Raw genomic sequence first — 20,310 nt, 5'->3', positions numbered from 1 at the left:
TGAGCTTCTAGCCAAAAGCATATTGCAAAAGTTAAGAAATTTTGAAGATGCAGTTAAGGTTGACTTTAAGTTAATCATAGGTGGGCCTGGCCTAATCAGGTGAGACAATAAGAGGGTGCGGGCCTCTCCTAAAGTTAGATACATGAAGCAGCAGAGACTCTCTCTCATAACTGCTGACTTTCAAGAAGCAAGCAGTCATCAATTTGACAGCCACAAGGATATGAATTTGGCCAACAATGCAAGGGGACATGAAAGTTGATCCTTCTTTATTCAAGCCTCAGATGCCAATGCAGCCCAGTCAACCTGTGAGACCCTGAGCAGGGAGTCCATTAAGCCAGGCTTAGATGAACAAAACTGCTAAATAATAAAAGGGTGTTGTTTCAAACCATGACCTTGTACTAACTCATTATGCAGCAATACTAATCAGTATAAAGGTAAACCTATTTTTCAAAAGACTTTTCTTCACCATTGAATTATCATTCACAATCACATCAATATCATCTCTTTAAGTTTTTCTCTGCATTTAAAGCAGTCTTCTCAACCCTATTCCTCTTGTTCTCTACCTTCCTCTATCTGGCTATCTTTGTTCTGATTTAGTTACTGAGAATACTTTTAAAATAATTTTCTTAGAGAGGGTGTTACATTTTCTGTATCCTGAAGTGTACCAAATGTATTTTTTTTGCCTTCAAATATCAATGACCTTTTAACTACCAGTCCTTTCCATTGAAAAGTCTGAAACACTTCTTCACTATTATTTAGTTTCACTACAGAGAAGATCAAAGATGGTTTGATTCTCTTTCTTTTGTATGTAACCTGTATTCCCTGTGAAGACTCTTATAAAAATAATCCTCTTTATCCTTGGATTTTAAAATTCCATCAGGAAATCTCAAATTGTGCATCTTCTCCTTCATTAATCCTCTGGCACTGAGGAAGCCCATACTATGTGAAAACGTCAACGTTCTTCTGCTCATAGACTTCTCCTTCTAGCAATGGGTTCATTCTGGTTTCATATCCTTGTTTCCTTCCTCCTTCTTCTGGAGTGTCCATCACTCAGACAGAAGCAGAGCTCTTGAATCTTTTCTCCACATTTCCTATCTTTCAACTCATGGTTTCTATTTCCTCTTGCTTTTACTTCTATCATGAATTAGTTCCTCCTTTTGCTTTCCTAGATCTAAATTTAATGTTGAGTAGCATACATCAGTCTTTTCACTTCCTCTCTTGAGTGTTTAGTGTTGTTATTATTCCAATTTTGTTTATTTTGTTTATTATTTCCTAGATTTTTCCCCTCTTTGGATTGCTGGTCCAGGCTCCCTGTACTAACCAGACTGGAAGTTGGCAATGCCAGACAGAGAGAGATGACATGGGGGATTCTCCTCCAGTCCTGGACAGGCCAGCCAACAGGGTCCTAAGGCTTGGGGTGGAGGCTTCCCTGTTTGGGTTCTCCAGGTGTGAACAGGAGACCATTCCCTCCTAGCCACACAAAAAAGAAAGGTCAGCCCCACTGTGCAATCCTCCTTGAGAACAGCCAGTATCTACTCAGTCAGAGCCCTCTGCCTCATGGAGTAACGTGTGGCACATTCACGGCATGTATGGCCTCTTCACAGGCTGAGGGGTCCTTTGGGCTCAGCTGGTCATTGAATCCTCCATTCTCCTCAGAACCCTGTCCCCTAACCCTGCTGTATGCAAAGGCGCCCGGCACCTGCATCCTTTTCTTAAGAACCCAAACCCTCAGATGTGTTTGATATCTCCTTCAGGGTCATCCACCTCCTTGAAGCATCCCTAGCAGAGTCAGTAATTGAGGGAAGAGGTCACAGAAAGGTAGAAGGGAAGGGATTTAGAACATACATGGAAAGCTTAATCTTGAGCAGGATGAGGAGCCATGATCATCTAAAGTGGAAGAGAATAAGGTTTTAGTGGCTGTGACTGCAGAGAAGTTTGCAGGGCAGGGGCTCTCAATGGGTGGTGCATGGGCCAGCACAGCAACATCACCTGAGAACTTACCAGAAACTCAAATTCTTGGGCCCCACCCTAGGTACACTAAATCAGAAACTCTAGGGGTGAGGCATAGCAATCTATTTTAACAACCCCACCAGCAAACTCAGATGTAAACTTAAGTTTGAGAACCACTACCATAGAATGTGGAAAATTAGATAAATTTAAAAATGTTTACAAATGATAACCTTTCTTTTATGCCATGAAGATGGAAGTAGGTGATTTACTGTGGGTGAGTGATTTACTACGGAGCTTGGGGTAAATGGAAGAAGTTGGGAATACCCATTGAGAAAAATGAAAGGAAAAGGTGAACAAGTCACAGTCTATAAATCTATAGAGACACTAGTCAGTCACTGTATTTTTTGCTTCTTAGTCACAATGACATGAGCAATGCCTCAAAGGCAGGAATGTTAGAGGCATATTCAGAATACACCCTAGTAATGACTTTGTCATTTATAATGATGAAACTTGCTTCATAAAATTTTATCATACGCTCTATCATAAACTAAAGAATCTTGGAATTTTAAATTTTTGAGGTATATCCACCACTACCTATTTGGTCATTAAAGAATCTCAAGATATCTGTAAACATCCCTGTCCTTACTTTATCGGCAAGATAAAGGCCAGTAATTTTAAGAGATTTATCCAGGTTCATAAGGAAGTCAGTGGCAGGATTGGGATGAGCCACTTAGGTCTCTGGATTCATTGCTCATTTATTCCTCTTCCCAGCATTCATATTTCCCAATGCTCTGACAAACCTAGAACTCAGAAGCCATGTGGATAACCCAGCACATCAGCCCTGTGGAAGTCCGTGGAGTGTAGCTCTAAATGGGCATCTCAGGCCAAGAAGCATCAGATCTGCCAAACACAGTGCATAGACTTGGCCCAGCTTCAGCCCTTCTATCCAGGGGTTGGATCAAGTTCATCCCTGTGGCCCATCCACAGAGAAGCAACAGGGGCTGCCACGCAAGGTTGCCAGGCAGATGGATGGTATCAATCAAGTAAGCAGTGGAGGGAGCAAGAGGTTACGTGAAATGGTTATAAATAGAGCCCACGAAAGCATTACAAAAATCTAAACCCACCCCTGAAGTTGTGGCTTAGAGAAATGTGGGCAGCCGCTGATAAACAGACTTTCCTGGCACAGTGCCATCTGAGGGTGTCTGGGCTCCAATGAAACCACACCATTCACTGACTGTGGCCCAGGGCCCATGGGGAAGGCAGATGCAAGGGCTTCAAGGACCAGGCTGGCCAGGCTCATGAGGGATACCATTATCTACCACCTCACAGGGTGAGAATGAGGATTTATGAGTTAATGCACAGAAGGACTTAGAACAGAGTCTACACATTAAAAACACTCGGATGGTGTCAAATGTTTTTCCAGAGTGACTTTGACAGGCATACACTCAAATGAACTAACATTTCCCTCCCAACTGAATCATTTCATAAGAATTCACTTATATGCCAATACATGAGATTCCACCTGTCTCCTCCACCCAAAAGCACAACACCCTAACTTTGCCCAGCAAGCACTGAGCTAGCTGCTCCCCTCTCCCACCGTTTCCACAGCCAGGTCCTCAGATCTATGCCTGATGGCCCACTTACTAGCATTCTTTATCCTTGGCTTTTTGCATATTCAACAAAGAGGTGAGGATGTAGAAGCAAAGAACAGGAGAGAGATTTTTCAGTTTTTTAACAGAAAACCTGAGACTTGCCAATTGGTCTCCTTGGCCCCATAAATCATCCTACCACCACCACTACTTGATTTTTATTTGAAACAATTTGTGCTCCAATGAGAGGTTTATCCATTTAAGTTGAGAAATCTGTGAGGTCATGTACAGCTATTCTGGCACAAGAAGGCCCAAGGGCCACTCACCTTTGTATTCGGCCAGGCACACGCACTCATAGCCATTTATGAGGTCCCTGCAGGTGGCCGAGTTCAGGCACGGGGCAGAGAGGCACTCATTGTACTCTTCCTCACAGTAGAGGCCGTGGTAACCTGAGGGACAGAGAGAAAAAAACTGCTGTCAAATGTGTCCCATTTCCACCCACTCCGGACCAGCCACCAGGGAGGCACCTGAGGATTCACAGGAAAGTGAGGCACAGACGGATGGGATGTAGGAGCGGTCTCTTGGGGTATAATTGGAATGAAGATTTCTGGGAAGGCTATGAAGAATCTGTTCTCAGCAACCTCCTTCATGATCCCCAGATTAAAAGAGGTTATCTCTGACGCTCCAGATACATACATCAGAACTCACAAGCAGTGGGAAGCGTGTTTTTCTTTTGAAAGTGTATCCTGCTGTGCTCTGATGGTTGCATATTTGATCATGAGGAATTGCTTTGTTTGATGAATGAGTGAATTCAAACCAGAGAACAAAATTCCCCAATAAAGTCTTTTCACAGAGACGTAGTCTTGACTCTGCTCGTTTCTCTCAAGAGGAGAATATTTGTCGGTAAGTGAAATTATTATTTTCAGCCCAGCCGGCGTGGCTCAGTGGTTGAGCATCGACCCATGAACCAGGAGGTCATGGTTGGATTCCTGGTCGGGGCACATGACCTGGGTTGTGAACTCGATCCCAGTAGGGGGGCATGCAGGAGGCAGTTGATTGATGATTCTCTCTTATCATTGATGTTTCTCTCTCTCTCTCCCTCTCCCTTACTCTCTAAAATAAAATAAAAAAGAAACTGATCTCTTGACTGCAACTCTATATTCTTTTAAAAAAATAAGAGAAGTTATCCATTTATCCGCCAGATGGTCTCCTTATTACATCGTGCTCAGCGGCACTGGTGGTTGCTGAATATATGTGTTGTGGCCACAGGGCACTGATAGCAGCAGGACTTCCATCTCCTCTCAAGGATGTAGACCACATTTTTCCTCCAAACAATTCAAAAAATATATCTATCTAAAGAGACTTCTATTAAAGGAGAAAAGGATCAATGTATTTGCTTTGCATTTCAAGTCAGGAAACAAACTCAGCTAAGCAGGCTTAACTGAAATTCCTGAGGAAATGTGGGCTATCTTTTTTGTTGTTGTTTATTTAAAGTTATGATTATCCACATTCTAATATTTTTAATTGTGCTCAAATTTTTAATTCTTAAAAATATAATCTTCAGAATGAAAAAAAAGAGACCTGACAATTTCTTAATCAAAGATGGTTTCTACCCTCCTAGTTTCAAAACAGGTGTTTATTCCAAAGGACAAGAAGACAACATTCTTTGAGATTCACTCATGAGTGTTATGCTGTTTTTTACTTTCAAAAACATGTGTTACTGCCAATTTGCAATGAAACTGGATCATTTTTGTCTGGTCCTGTCCAAACAATGAGAAACATGTGAGTGCTCTCAAAAATCACCCTGCCTGTGTCGGTTCTGAATCCAGATAAGCAGAAAAAATAAACCCTTGCTCAAGTGGGAACTAGAACCTCTAGCTTATTTTCAGCTTTCCAACTCCTAGCCAACCCTCAAACTCAGAAAGTCCCCTTAGGCCCTGCTGAAGTGTTGAACTGTTTTGCTTCTTGTGCCCATCACAGTAGGTTAAGCTCATATTGGCATTGTTAACTGAGCATTTTTCAAGCATTGGCCATTTCAGTTGCTTTTTGAACTGCTTTCCAAACTTAGGTGGTGATAAAGACTCCTTTGAGGAGACCGTGACCTACTTAAGACAAATAGACCATGGTTCTCAATTCTTCTACCTCACCCTTTTTGTAGTTTTAGGGAAATATTTTGCATTCCTCTTTTTTTTCAAAGCTTGGATTTTTTGTTGTTGTTATTAAGCCTCACCTGAGGATATTTTCCCATTAATTTTTAGAGAGTGGAAGGGAGGGGGAAAAGACAGAGAGCGAGAAACACCTATGTGAGGGAGACAGACACATTTATTGGTTGCCTCCGGCATGCACCCCAATCATGCCTGGGGATTGAGCCTTCAACCGAGGTACATGCCCAGAATTGAACCTGGAACCCTTCAGTCCATGGGCTGACACTCTATCCACTGAGCCAAACTGGCTGGGGGCCATTACTCTTCATCAGACTGTTTTCTTCATCTAGATCAGAGTTACTCAATTAACAGCAATTTTGTCCCCCAGAATACTTTGGCAGTTTTTGGATGTATTTTTGATTGCCACAACTAGGAGGGCCATTATAAATATGTGTATGTGTGTGTGTGTGTGTGTGTGTGTGTGTGTGTAAACATGTGTTGGCAAGGATGTGGAGAAACTGGAACCCTGTGCACTGTTGGTGAGAATGTAAAATAGTGCAGCTGCTTTGGAAAACAGTATGTAGAGTCCTCAAAATATTAAAAAAAAGAACTACCATATAATCTACAATCCCACTTCTGGGTACTTATCCAAAAGACTTGCAAACAGAATCTCAAAAATATATTTGCATTCCCGTGTTCACTGCATCATCATTCACAATAGCCAAGAGGCAGAAACAACCTAAATATCTATCAACAGGCATGTAAATAAAGAAAGGGGGTATATTCATACAATGGACTATCATTCAGTCTTTGAAAAGAAGGAAATCCTGCCATGCTATAACATGGATGAACCTTGAGGCCATATGCTAAGTGAAATAAGCCAGTCACAGAAGGACAAATACTTCATGATTCTAAAGTAACTGAACTCATAAAAGCAGAGAAAAATGGTGATTGCCAAGGCTGGGGTAAAGGGAAATTGGGAGTGGATGCTCAATGGGTATAGAGTTTAATTTATGCAAAATGAAAATGTCCTAGAGCTATGTTGTACAACAACGTGCATACAGTTAACAATACTGTACTGTAAACTTAAAATATGTCAACAGGGTAGAGTTCATGTTATAGGATTTTATTATGTGTGTCATGATACATGATTTTATTATGTGTGTTTTCTGGCTTCTCCGTGTGAAGAAATAACCACAAGCAGCATCTTTTCCATTGTATTTGCTCTCCTAGAAGATGTTTTTAAAATGAACTGGGAAGGAGCACATATAACCCTATATGCATTTTGGCCTCTGAATTGAGGTGCTATTTACAGAGACAAAAATCAAAAGAAAATTTCATGAAATCATCTATAAGCATTTTTTGTTTTCGTAAAACAGTATCACTATCTTTTTCTACTAGCAACATGCTAAGCAAATGAGGAAGTTATTTTACAGAGATAATTAAGCTGGTGATGTTTTTATTCCTTGGAGGGGGGGAAAAGATAAAGGTTTCATATGCTAAAACTGTTTCTTCAGAGACAGTAACATTTAAATGTCTTTATGGAAATGTCAAGGCACCCTTTAAACTTTGTGCCAAAGGACCTAAATTGGACTGTTTGAATGAAAAAGGCCATCCTTCCAAAAGAGAAGGATTCTGCAAAAAAAATGAGGCTGCCGCCCCTGCTGGTAATTAATTTGGAAAAACAAATTAGATCAGGGTAATAGGCCCAGGGTCTAGAAAAATTAACCTAGCCCAAAGAACTTTTTAAAAATAAAATAAAAGATCAGAAGCGTGGAATCAGAGTGGCTCTTCCCAGGGCACTGACTTTCATCACCACCACTCTGCTTTGTGTATGACTTCTCCTGAATATTCAGCTCCAATCACTTCCTTACAATTGACAAAACATAGCAAGTGACAGGAGGTGGGAGTGAGAACGAGCGGTCCAGATGGCTGCCATGCTTAGGTTGAGTGAGTGAATGATGCTGCCATTACCACAAATAGATATGTCCAAAGAAATAACAGGTGTTCGAGTAAGTTGACCAGTTGGACATGTTTAACTTGGGGCCCACTTATGGAGGTCTAGGTGCAGTTGGAAACAAATGGACTCCAATAGCATGGAAGCAGCACTTTGAGAGTTTAGTTGCCTAGAAGTGGTGAAGTTTTCCTAAAAAAAAAAAACATGGAGAGGAAAGAAGAAGGTCAGATCTACATGGATGGGCAGGTAAAGAACAAGAAGCCAGATCGGGAGAACTGGGCAGGGATGGAGCCAAGGAGAGGAGGAAGACCAAGGAGGGCAATGCCATGGAAGCCAGGAGAGGAAAGGAAACCAAGGAGGCCTAGTTAACAGTGTCAAAGGTTCCAGAGAGTGAGAATAACAACTAGATGACAAGACTGAGAGGTCACTGAGACCTTTAAAACCATGGCTCTCAATGGGGGCTGTGCTGCCCTTTTGAGGGTACTTTAGAGATTGGGGGGCTGGTTATTATAGTAATTGAAGGGTTCTACTGGAATTTAGTTGGTTTGGGCCAGAGATATTAAACATTATGCATTGTCAAGACTCCCCTCCACAATAGAAAACGCTCTGGCATCCTCACAACTGTGGACGGTCCCATTGGACATCCACATAGGTGAAAACCTTGTGAACCACATTTCAGGTCAAAAACCCAACTGCTTCACATATACACCACAGTTTTTAAGATATACTGAGTTTTCCTAGAATAGAACCACTGGGTATATCAAGAGGAGATTGTACCAAAACATGTTCACCATTAGGAAAAATCTCTTCGTAAGAGCAACAGAGGAATTTAAGTCACCAAAAAAGTACACCTGTGTCAATCAGTAAACAAAATAAAACTCAGATCTTCAGATAATTTTCTGACAATACCATCCAAAGTAGCTTCTCCCACCAGTTACTCATCACCACACTCAATTGACTTCCATCATAGCACTTATAACTGCCTGAAATCATATTTCTAGCTTAGTACTATAATTGCTTATTATTTCTCTTCTTCAGCTAGAAAATAAGCTTGAAGGCAGAGGCCATAATTGTGGTGTTCACAGCTGCACCCACAGTATCCGGTACAGAAAAGACACTCAAATAATAGTCGCTCAGCACCCAAAACGTCATTGATTAAATCAACACACATTTAAGATGTGCCTGTGATGTGCCTGGAACGTCCAGGTATCATGGGTACAAAGCTAAATGGCAGAGTCTTTATCTTCAAGGACTTTGAGTAAGTTAGCAGCATCTGCTTCTATCAGGCCTTTTGTGTGTGTTAACTTGTTTAATCCCCATGAAAAAATGATAGCCATGACTAAACCAATTTATACATGAGGAATTAAGAGTCACAGTGGTAAAGAAACATGCTCAAGTCCACACAGTTGATCCTGTGTGTTCTTCCTATTGTCCTAGGTTGTCCCCCAAATGCATTAGTATTAGTTTGGTAGGACCACCATGACCAAATAGTACAGACTGCTGCCTCCAGCTTTCAAGAGGCCCTTAATTTCTATTCTCTAAACACTGTCCCAAGACAACATCATTGAAACATTCATACCAATATAAGACAGGCTCTGCCCCACCCTGGGTTTACTCCAGAGCTCTTCCTCCCCTCGTCCATTACATCCCACTCTGAAAAATCCAAACCCCATGACTCTGGCTCTAACCAGATGGCTTGCACACTCTGTGTGACAAATTGGGACAAGTCATTTTTGTATCACCCTAGGGGCCTCCTTGCATTTCCCACTGCCTCAGGAAAAGCAAGCTAGAAGGACCTTCCAAAAACACTGGTGTGTGTCCAGACCACACTGCTCACTCCCCTAGCACAGACCTAATTCAAGGTGAGAGTGAATGTGAAGCATTCAGGGAGTTTTGTTTCATGGGAGTTTTTTTGCTGTTTCACTTGAAGATCTGATGAGTGGAGAAAGGGGGAGCATTTTCTTAAAGGCTGTGTTGCAACTCCACAGATGGTTCCCTCATTTCAGGTTGAATAGATAAGTGTGAGAACCCAAGACTCCCTACTTCAAGTCTAGGCCAGTTCCCAGGAAATCAAGTCTTCCAAACACCTCACCCATAGTAGTTAAAGTGGACAAAGAGAAAATAGTGCTATTATAATACTATGATTGTCTGTGAGATTCCAAATTCTGGCTAAAGTCACTGATCACCACGGAGCCCTTCAGCACTGCAGTGTCCCTGGCAGCACATTCATTTTACTGAACAGAAAGTTTTGCTGCAGAGGAAACTGTGTGTGTGTGTGTGTGTGTGTGTGTGTGTGTGTGTGTGTCCATCCCATTCTTTCTCTTTGCTGGTGTGTTCACAATAGGAATCTTTTTAAGAACAGGGAAAAAATGCATCAGGCATGCCTGCTCAATTTAATCCTATCAAGCATACAGATGCTCTGCTCTAAATTGACCTGTGTACTGAGTGAGATCTTACAGGCTTCTGTGGGATAACTACACTCTCCTGTTACACACACACACACACACACACACACACACACACACTCACACACACATACACACACACTCACCACATACACACACACTCACACACACATACACACACACACTCACACACACACACACAAATAGAGAGACCACCTATGGACATGAGGGAGCTGTGCAAGTGAACACAGAGCATTAGTTGGTATGTGGGGGATGGTGACTGCTGATATTCCTTCTTTTGCTCCCTAATTTCTTATCCTTTTATTGTGAGGGGCATTGTGGCTAGAGAGGAAATATATGTGAAATGACCCAAATCAGTCAATATTTCCATTGTTGTGGTTCTCATAAACATTAAGTTGAAAGGAGAGTAAACTAGAGACTAAAATAAAGTTTTAGGCTCTCCAACTGAGCCATCTACAAATTTCACCTCCCTCCCTGGCCTGCTGAAAGGATGGATAATGGAGAAATGACTCTAAGTCCTATCCCAAGTGTTCAGGCGATGGTTCTCTATCGCTGCAAAGACTGCTGCCTTCACTAGTCACGAGGGAAGGCTGGCGAACCCCTGGGTCTGCTGTTTGCCTCATCCATTGATTCTTTCTTTAATTCAGCAAATAGTTGTTAAACACCCACAATGTGCCAGGCACTGTACTAATCACTGGGGCTTTAAGGCTGTGCAAAAACTGACATAATGCCTTTACTGGGGCCATTTAAAGGAGAAAGACGCCAAACGATCATCCAATAAATGTAAAATCCCGACTGGATTCGCCTCCAGAACAAGGTTGAGCCACAGGAAAAAAATCAATCTCCTCATACGATTTTTTAGCCTTGTCTTATAAATGTCCTTTTTTTCATGATTCTTTTGGCCACTAGAGGGTGGATTCTACCTATGATCTATACCGGCTAAAAGAAAGGGAAAGAAAAGGTTACTCAAGAGTTTAACACAAGATAGATGTATTTAAATATAAAGATTTGTTTTACAAAAGGGAACTATAGGGCATCAGGATGCAAATACATAAAGAAGAAATGTCATTTGCTTTAATAATAAAACTTAACATTCATATATTTGTTTATGGCTTACAAACAAATTCACTTCTAAGCATATCACAGCTGCAGTTAAAATGTTCCATTATAACGAGGTCTATTTTTCTTACTAACTCTATAAAAATTACTTTTAAAAATGCAAATGCTTACAACACCATAACAAAAGCACCCAGATTCAAGATTAAGTATAATGACAAGATAATATTTTACAAGTTGATTTTAAAGATTATTGTGGTATGTGTGTTTACTTATAAATAATAAGTAAGATGCTTTAATGAAATAATCCCATAAACTCAATTGATTAACATGTTTATACATGGGAAACTGGCTGTCTTGGTTTATAGTCAAGGTAAGAAGGATGATGAGCATATTTGGAAAAGAAAACATAAGTTAAAGCCCTCACATTCTAGGGATGTTCAGTATAAAATGCATCAACATGGACACAGAGCCCACCACAGGCAACAGAAGAGTATTGGGGCAAAATCAAAGTTTAAGATTCTATTACAGCACTTTGGAGAGAGAGAAAAAAAGAGTTCTAAAATATTTCATTCCTTTAATTTATTTTACAAACTATTGGTTAAATTTGATTTTAATTACCCCTTATCCAGTTATCACAATATGTTCTTTTGAGGAGTTTGCCCTCGAAAGCACTTGTGTTGTGTCCATCCCACTAGACCAGTGATGGCGAACCTATGACACGCGTGTCAGAGGTGACACATGAACTCATTTTTTGGTTGATTTTTCTTTGTTAAATGGCATTTAAATATATAAAATAAATTTCAAAAATATAAGTCTTTGTTTTACTATGGTTGAAAATATCAAAAAATTTCTATATGTGACACGGCACCAGAGTTAAGTTAGGGTTTTTCAAAATGCTGACACGCCGAGCTCAAAAGGTTCGCCATCACTGCACTAGACCAATGGGTCTCACAGTGTGACCTGTGGACAGGTAGCAACAGCATCACCAGGGAACTTGTTAGAAATGCAAGTTCCCAGGCCCTATCTGAGACCTACTGAATCAGAAACTGTGGGCGGGGCCTAAAACTCTGAGATTTAATAACCCTCTACTTCAGTGGTTCTCAACCTTCTGACCCTTTAAATACAGTTCCTCATGTTGTGACCCAACCATAAAATTATTTTCGTTGCTACTTCATAACTGTAATGTTGCTACTGTTATGAATCGTAATGTAAATATCTGATATGCAGGATGGTCTTAGGAGACCCCTGTTAAAGGGTCGTTCGACTGCCAAAGGGGTCATGACCCACAGGTTGAGGACCACTGCTCTACTTGATTATCATGCACACTTAAGTTTTAGCTATAGATTAGCAAAGAATGCAACATCTCCCACAACTTCTGATGCAGGGAAATGGTAGCAGTTACCTATGGCAAGTGCTAGATATGGAACGGAAATGTTTGGGTTGTTGTTTTTATAAGAGAGAGAGGAAGAGGGTGGAGAGAGAGATTTGCTGTTCCCCTTATTTATGCATTCATTGGCTGATTCTTCTATGTGCCCTGACCAGGGATTGAAACCACAACCTTGGTGTATGGGGTTGACACTCTAACCATCTGAGCTACCCAGAGCTGGCATGGGAATGTTTTTAATAGCCATGGCTTCCCCTCAGCATATCAATACACCAAAAGTAAAACAAGCAGTCAGAACATGTACCCGTCACAGGCATAGAAATAAACCAACAGTGCAGCACACAAAGGGCCTGCCAGCCAAAGACACATGGACTAAATGAAACTATATTCCTCTTGGTTGGGGTTTGATTAAGGGGAAAAAGAAATGCAAAGAAATCTCAAGATGACAGCAAATGCCAAATAGGAAAAGAAAGGCCAAAATGAGGAAATGTAAGGGTATGGAAGTGACATTTATAATCCTCCCTGTATGACTGCGAGTCATATATTCCTACTCAGAATGAGAAGAAATAAGCTTAAATTCAGATTGGTGAGCACAGTTTTCTTCACTTCCATGATCCAGCTTCCTTGACCCACAGGAAGAGCATTCAACTGAAAGGAACACAATCAGAAAGTGGCAGACAGAACTCATAGAAACACAGAATAGAATGGTGGTGACCAGGGGCTGGCAGTGGGGGAAATGGGGAGAGGTTGGTCAAAGGGTACAAACTTCCAGTTTTAAGATGAGTAAGTTCTGGGGGTCTAATGTACAGAATGGTGATTATAACTAATAATATTGTATTGCATACTAGAAGACTGCTAAGATTGTAATCTTAAATGTTCTCACCACAGAAAACAAATGGTAACTATGAAAATGTTAATTAATACTTCGGTGGTAATCATTTTGCAATATATAAGTATATCAAATCAACATATTATACACCTTAACAATGTTATATGTCAATTATATCTCAATAAAGCTGGAAAATTTTTAATTTTTGAAATAATAGACAATCTACAATAATAATTTTACAAACCAACAATTGAGAAATGTGATCTAACAAAGTTGTGCTGTTTTCTAGTGACAAAAGGCATCCTCATGGATACATAGTTTGGTACCAAAGGACTTGTGTGATGGAAGACAAAACATTGTGATTGGGTTTTTCCCAGACAATTTCGGTGCATGGAATATGCAATGCAGACCATAGATCCCTCCCTCCCTTAGGGCAGGGAGGGTGGGTATTTTCACCCTCATATCACTGGGACATTCAAAGGAACAATGCAAAAGTGCAATCCTCTAACTCCCTATTAATCATTGCCATTCTCAAGGAAATATGCTGAATCCTAAAGATTGTTAAACACCAAACAAAGTTCTCATAGTCACTCAGGAACATTTTTAGAAGCACCTATCTCCCACTTGGCAACCATCCCTAAGGGCTGCAAACTCATAAGGGCTGAAGCTGACTCTTAGTCAGGACTTCAGCTAAAGCTAAAATTAACTACCGGAATTGCACCTTGAGGCAACTGCACAGCAAAGAAAATTTCAAAGTGCAAATAATATGAAGTCAGAACTCAAGTATTCAAGTAAATCCCGAATTCTCATCCTATTGCTTCTACTGAATAAATATTAAAGATGTCTAAAAATAAGACATATATTCATTTAAGAGGTCATAATGCAGTAGAAGATCAAAAGTGTGTGTTTTGTTTGTTGATTTAAGATCCTAGTATAGTATTGCATTAATAATCTAAAGTGGAAAATAAAACTTCCTTGAAATAAGCAGGGATGAGGTTCAATCTACACAGAATTTTATGAAGTGAGAAAAGCTGTTGACTCACAGAATTCCTTATCACTTGAGTAGCAAGTACAGTGGGGCCTCACCTCTTTTCCCTCAAGCAATTGATGCCTACACACTTTTTGTATTTCAACTTTCCTTCTTCTCCATCTCTCATATTTGTATGTATGTATATGTGTGTGCATGTGTGTGTGCACGTGTGTGTGTATATATAAACTCATTTACATTCTTCACATACTGAAAAAAAATGGCCACAAATTCTTTGTAGCTCTTCCCTTCAAGAAATGGAGCCTATAGGCTTGCCCTGTGACTTGATTATGACAATGAGACAGTAGCAAACATAAAAGAAGAAACATATTTTAAACAAGTATGTACTGGGCCCCAACCAACGTAGCTCAGTGGTTGAGTGTCGAGCTATGAACCAGGAGGTCATGGTTCTATTCCCGGTCAGGGTATATGCTTGGGTTGTGGGCTTGATCCCCAGTGTGGGGCCTACAGGAGGCAGCAGATCAATGATTCTCTCTCATCATTGATGTTTCTATCTTTCTCCCTCTCCCTTCCTCTCTGAAATCAATAAAAAAATATTTTTTAAAAGTGTGTGTATTAGGTCTTGTCCTTTCTTACTGCTTTTGGAACCCAGCTTCCATGTGAAGAAGTCCAGACTGATCTGCTGGATGATGAGAGATGTGTGGCCCAGTTTCCCCATCACTCCAGCCAACTACCAGGCAGGCGAATGAGGCCATCCAGGACCAGCCAGTATCTAGCTGACTACAAAAGTATAAGTGAATATGCCCAACACCACATGGAGCAGAGAAGAGATAGCCCAGTTAAGCCCTGCCTAAATTATCAACCATAGAATTATAAGCAATAAATGGTCATATCAAGCCACTAAGTTTTGAAGTGGTTTGTTATAGCAAGAACTAACTGATATACGAAGGTTTAATTACAAGAGACAATGCCTAACCTAAAGGAATAAAGCCAAAGACATAAACTTGTAGGCATCAGAGAACTAGAAGGAAAGGTATTCTTAGGGGGATGGTGAATAAAGGAGAGTCATCCCAAAATCATACAGCCAGGCACTATACATTCCTTGCTTTCAGTTGGCTTACCCAACCTAAAATAAACACTTTTACCAATGACTTGGGACCTTCACTCTGATCTATATCATTAGAAACCATCTGGTAGAGTAAAAAAATGAAACATGACCCTGGTAATTATCAACATATAACTAAGACTTCAGTCTAAACAGCTAAGGATCTGCCTAGGCAACCCTTATAAAATAAAATGGGGTTTTAAGTGGAACAGTGTGACATTGTATAAGGAGGCCCTTCATTACACATAAAAGGACATGCTGTTCTACAAAATCAATAAGTGCTTTGAAGTGACAATGTCCTGGAACTAAAAAAGAAGTTGCCTATCAATCCACTCAGGCAAACCTAAGAGCTCTGAATCTTCATTAAAACTGAGGCAATTTTGTAAAACTACTCAGTATATGAAGCAACTTTCATCATGTACTTTCAAATTGAAAATTAATGGCTGTGATTTTAGAAATGGAAGAAATGCAGGGCACTGTCCCCAGGTTTTTATACAAATCTGAATCAATGAAGAACTCAAAGCACATTGAAGGCTAGGAGGTCAGAAAAAAGTAGAACATGCAGACAAATCTCATTATTGGTTGTCTAACTGGGACTCAGGGTGCATGTCACCCCCAGTCACAATACAGCTCAGATATCACCTGGAACAGCACATTGTCATAGGGTTCTGAGGCCCATTGACACTGAGCCAGTCCTATGCGAAGGTGTCATGTTGAAAGGGGAGGACATCAGTTATCTCAAGGAAATGAACTAAAAAAAATTACAAAAGTTAAATATGAAGAGGAAACAATATTTCAGGGATGTCACCAGTGCCAGGTAAAAAGAAACAGTACCAAAGGAGTCCATCAATACAATACAATAATCAACATGGGAGGCTTTCAGAGACCCAGGTGGTAATAAAATAAATAATTTTCTAAAACAGGTCATATTGCTACTAGGCATTAGGGACTCCAGAGTGGAAAGCACCCATCAAAAAAGACTGCCAACCTGGCCAATGTTTCTCAGTGGTTAGAGCATCTGCCCACGCACTGAAGGGTCGTGGGTTCGATTACCAGTCAAGATTCACAAAGTCCATCGTCAGCCTGCAGACTGAAGGGTCCCAGGTTCGATGCCAGCCGAGGGCACATGCCTGGGTTGCGGACTCGATCCCCAGTGGGGGGCATGCAGGAGGCAGCCAATCAATGATTCTCTCTCATCATTGATGTTTCTATCCCTCTCCTTCTCCCTTCCTCTCTGAAACCAATAAAGAAATATATTTTTTCAAGTCCACCCGGGTCCAAGGTGTGTGCACAGCAGGCAACTAATCAATATGTCTCTCTCAGGTCAATCTCTCTCTCTCTCTCTCTCTTTCTCTCTCTCTCTCTCTTTTCCCTCCACTCCATTCCCTCCCTCTCTTCTATTCTCTCTAAAAATCAATGGGAAAAATATCAGGTGAGGATTAACAAAAAAGACAGGGAGGGAGAGAGAGAGAGAGAGAGAGAGAGAGAGAGAGAGAGACTGCCTAAGCTGATTTGTCATGTGGCTGTGTCTGTATTTGAGTCATAGGAAAAGAAGTTTCTTTAATTGGGTGCATACAGCAGACACCAAGTCAAATGAAATCATAAGTCTCAGTCACAGGTTGCCCTCAGCATCTATTTTGAAGCAGTTGAATCTGCAATGAAACAAAAGCAGAAGAGGGCCCCCTACTGCCAGGCAGTTCAATTTCCTTGGAAGTCAGCATTGCTTCTCTGTGCTGGGAAGTGAGAAACTATTGGTCAAGAGCCACTTTTCAGATCACAACCAAGGCCACTTTTCAAACCTGCCTTTGAGGTGTCCACTTAGACACCCATCTCAGGAGCTGTGCTAAGATAAGAGGAGTCTAGAAGCTTCTTCTTGTGATTGGCTCAAGCATAAATAAGCGGCCAGGATCACACATAACTTGGGGGTCACAACTAGGCTCCTGCTAAGTCTAGCCTATTGCTCAAGAGCTTTATTATCAGGCAGACCCAGGTTGCATTGGGGTTTCTATCACCTCCACCTCCTTCAATAGAAATACTATAATCTGGGTTAAGTAAAAGAAAATGTTTGTCAAGGACTTAGCACAGTCTCGACATAGGAAGTTCTCCTAGATGGAAGCTGCTCAGGGCGAAGCCAGCATGGATAAAGTGCATTACCTGGGTAACAGAGCTAAATCAACATTTTGATGAATCTCAATTTAATGTAGTCATTCGAGGTGGCTATTCAGACAACTACCACTTAGAAATCTGGTGAAATGTTTCATTTTTCAGTCAGCTATTCACTAATGGTGAGTCAGGGTCAGAGTTTGACCCCATTTCCTGTTCACTCTAAGATAACAGAAGCTCCAGATCCCAGCCCAGCTTCATCTTTAACTAGCTCTGGAGTCATGGGTGGAGAAATCCAAATACCTTTTATCCCACTTCACAAGAATTCTAGGGATTTGAGAGCCATCCAGTTAAAGAGCTCTGCCCGGCCTCTGGCACTGAAATATTTATCAGTCACAGGGCCAAGGCAGTGAACAATCCTTTAATCCCATAAGTAGGACCTGGACCCATTATTCAAGAATGCTCACTATGGCCAATTTTCATGGCCATGAAAATTGATCCCACCTTTAGTTCAACTCCAACCTTGAACCTCACAAGAGGAGAATCAGAGCACATATTTAATAATTTCTCAATGATCTTCCCCAGGAAAAGGGAAGTATCTGGCATTGGCATCATCCTCTTAGAGATTCTGCAGGGCATAATCACATGCATCATCTCATTTGAACTTCATTACATTTATCCCCATTTAAAAAAAAAACAAAACAAAACAAAAAACACAATAAAAACCAAGGCTAACAGAGGCCAATTGCATGGCTGTTCAGTGATAAAGCTGGGACTTAAGTTCAGCTCTTCTTAACTCTAAGCCCTCTTCTTAGCTTTAAGCCCAGGCCCCTTTCCATCACACCTGGGGAGAAGGCAAAGCATGCCAAATTTCAGGTCTCAATTCCAGATGTGTGAAAAATGTTAGCCACGGGATCATAATTTTCAACCACAAAACAAAATAAGAGGCAATGGCTTAGTCACAAAATAGTTCTAAATAAGTCCCCACATGACCTCCATGGCCATGAGCTTAATGAGACTTTCCCAAAGTGAGGCACTGCCCAGTGCTTCAAATAGAGCCATCCTCAGAAATGTTCTGGTTAGTGACAACAGCTGCCATTTCTGACCTTCCTTCCAGGTAAGATGATGTGAAACGATTTGCTCACAGACTATGCTATATCCTGCTGCCAGCAGGTAAATCTCATACCTTTACAACAACTGTTCAGTCAAGAATGTGTTTCAAACTATTTGAATTTTAAGGGGAAGCCAGGAGCAGTGGGAGCAGAGGGAACAGAAATCCCTTCTAATTAAAGGCAAGTTCATTAACACTTCCATACATATGGATTAGCCATTTAAAGCAAGGTTAAATGAGTGGCCTTGTGAAAAGATTTTTAATGTCAGGAATCTCATAAAAATTCCGTATGCTGCACCAGCCAATGCCCTTGACTCATTACCAGTGTCCTTTGTCCCCTCGGATTAATCCCTCAGGTCACTAGCCTAAACAAGGTGAATATCAGGTCCCCAGTGAGTGCCCCCCCCCAATTAGATTCTAAACATAATGGAGAGGAAGAATGATCATGGAAGAGGTCTGAACACCATCAGGATGTAGCATTTCTATGCTTAGGTATCTCAAGTCTTATCTATAGAGAGGGCAGGCAGAGCAATGCTGAAGCTGTAATTGGTGAAGATGCAGCTGGCCTTTGATTTATTTATGGGAGAAGGCGATATTTAGTATTTTATTTTTATCTGTACTTAGACAAAATTATGAAATGGTCTTGTTTGTCTCACTTGATCATGGCCTAAGTGACCATGCCTGATGTCAATGTTCTGTGTGATTGCTTATATCCTTATGTCCAACAGGAGACACAATGCCAGGCTCTGAGCACATAACCAACAACCCCAAGGCCTACCTGTGAGTGTCCAACAAGCTCCCAGATATCAGGGGCTGCACTTTAACAATGTGGAGATTTAAACTTTTTCTTAAGGAAAGTACAGATTATGAAGGGTTATGACAGCTGTGGTTAGGTAGACAGGCTTCTACTTGGGATCCTGATGATGGGCAGATATATTTTGGAATATAACAAAGGAAAGGCCTGGTAACAAGATTAGGATGCAGGGAAAGGAGACAATATATTCTGTATGAGCTATAACTCTCAAGAAGAATGTGATATGCATGTTAAATGCAAGAATTGTCTCCATTCTAATAAACCTGGTAAAGTTTTCTGGTTAACAAAAGTTGAGAGTTGCCCACTGTAGTTACCCAAGAATCTAAATGCAATTGGCATTCATTAGTGAGCTAGATGTCTTCATATCTTTGCAGTTGTACTTTTTTCTTTATAGCTGTTGAATGGCTATTAAAATCCTGACCATTGAAGTCTTACCTTAGATTCTGTTCTCAGCAGACATTATCAAAGTGCTGATAGTATCAAGTCTACATTAAACAGAAGGCAGCAATGCCAGCCGTGTCTTTAGCCCACACATCCCAGTAATGCAGCCCACGTGTAGAGCATATGCAAAAAAATTAGTAAAAAAAAACAAAAACAGCACTTGAAATTAAGCAGTTTCCTTTTTAAAAAATTTCATTTGGAAAAAGTCTAACCTTCCTTTCTTGTATAGTCTGGAAGACCTATTGAGTCCCCAGCCTGTGGTGGAGAAGAATCCGCATGGATTCACAATGGGCAACTTGTCCAAAGTCTAGTCTGTAACAATTTGTGAGCATCTAAGGTTATTCATAAAAATAAAAACTGCTACTTATATTTCCATGTAAAAATCCTCTAATGCCTATACTTTAAATTCC

General features: G+C 40.8%; 1 protein-coding gene across 1 annotated transcript in view; it reads right to left on the bottom strand.

Moving 5' to 3' along the window:
- DNER (delta/notch-like EGF repeat containing) overlaps positions 1-20,310 on the bottom strand; it is a 283,908-nt gene that overhangs the window by 31,904 nt on the left and 231,694 nt on the right. The window contains exon 9 of the mRNA XM_014530157.1: positions 3,866-3,988. Coding sequence (XP_014385643.1) covers positions 3,866-3,988 — 123 coding nt within the window. The remainder of the gene's footprint in view (positions 1-3,865; positions 3,989-20,310) is intronic.

The sequence above is a fragment of the Myotis brandtii genome, unplaced genomic scaffold (assembly GCF_000412655.1).
Source record: "Myotis brandtii unplaced genomic scaffold, ASM41265v1 scaffold727, whole genome shotgun sequence".
NCBI lineage: Eukaryota > Metazoa > Chordata > Mammalia > Chiroptera > Vespertilionidae > Myotis > Myotis brandtii.
This window is presented reverse-complemented; position numbering and strand designations above follow the sequence as displayed.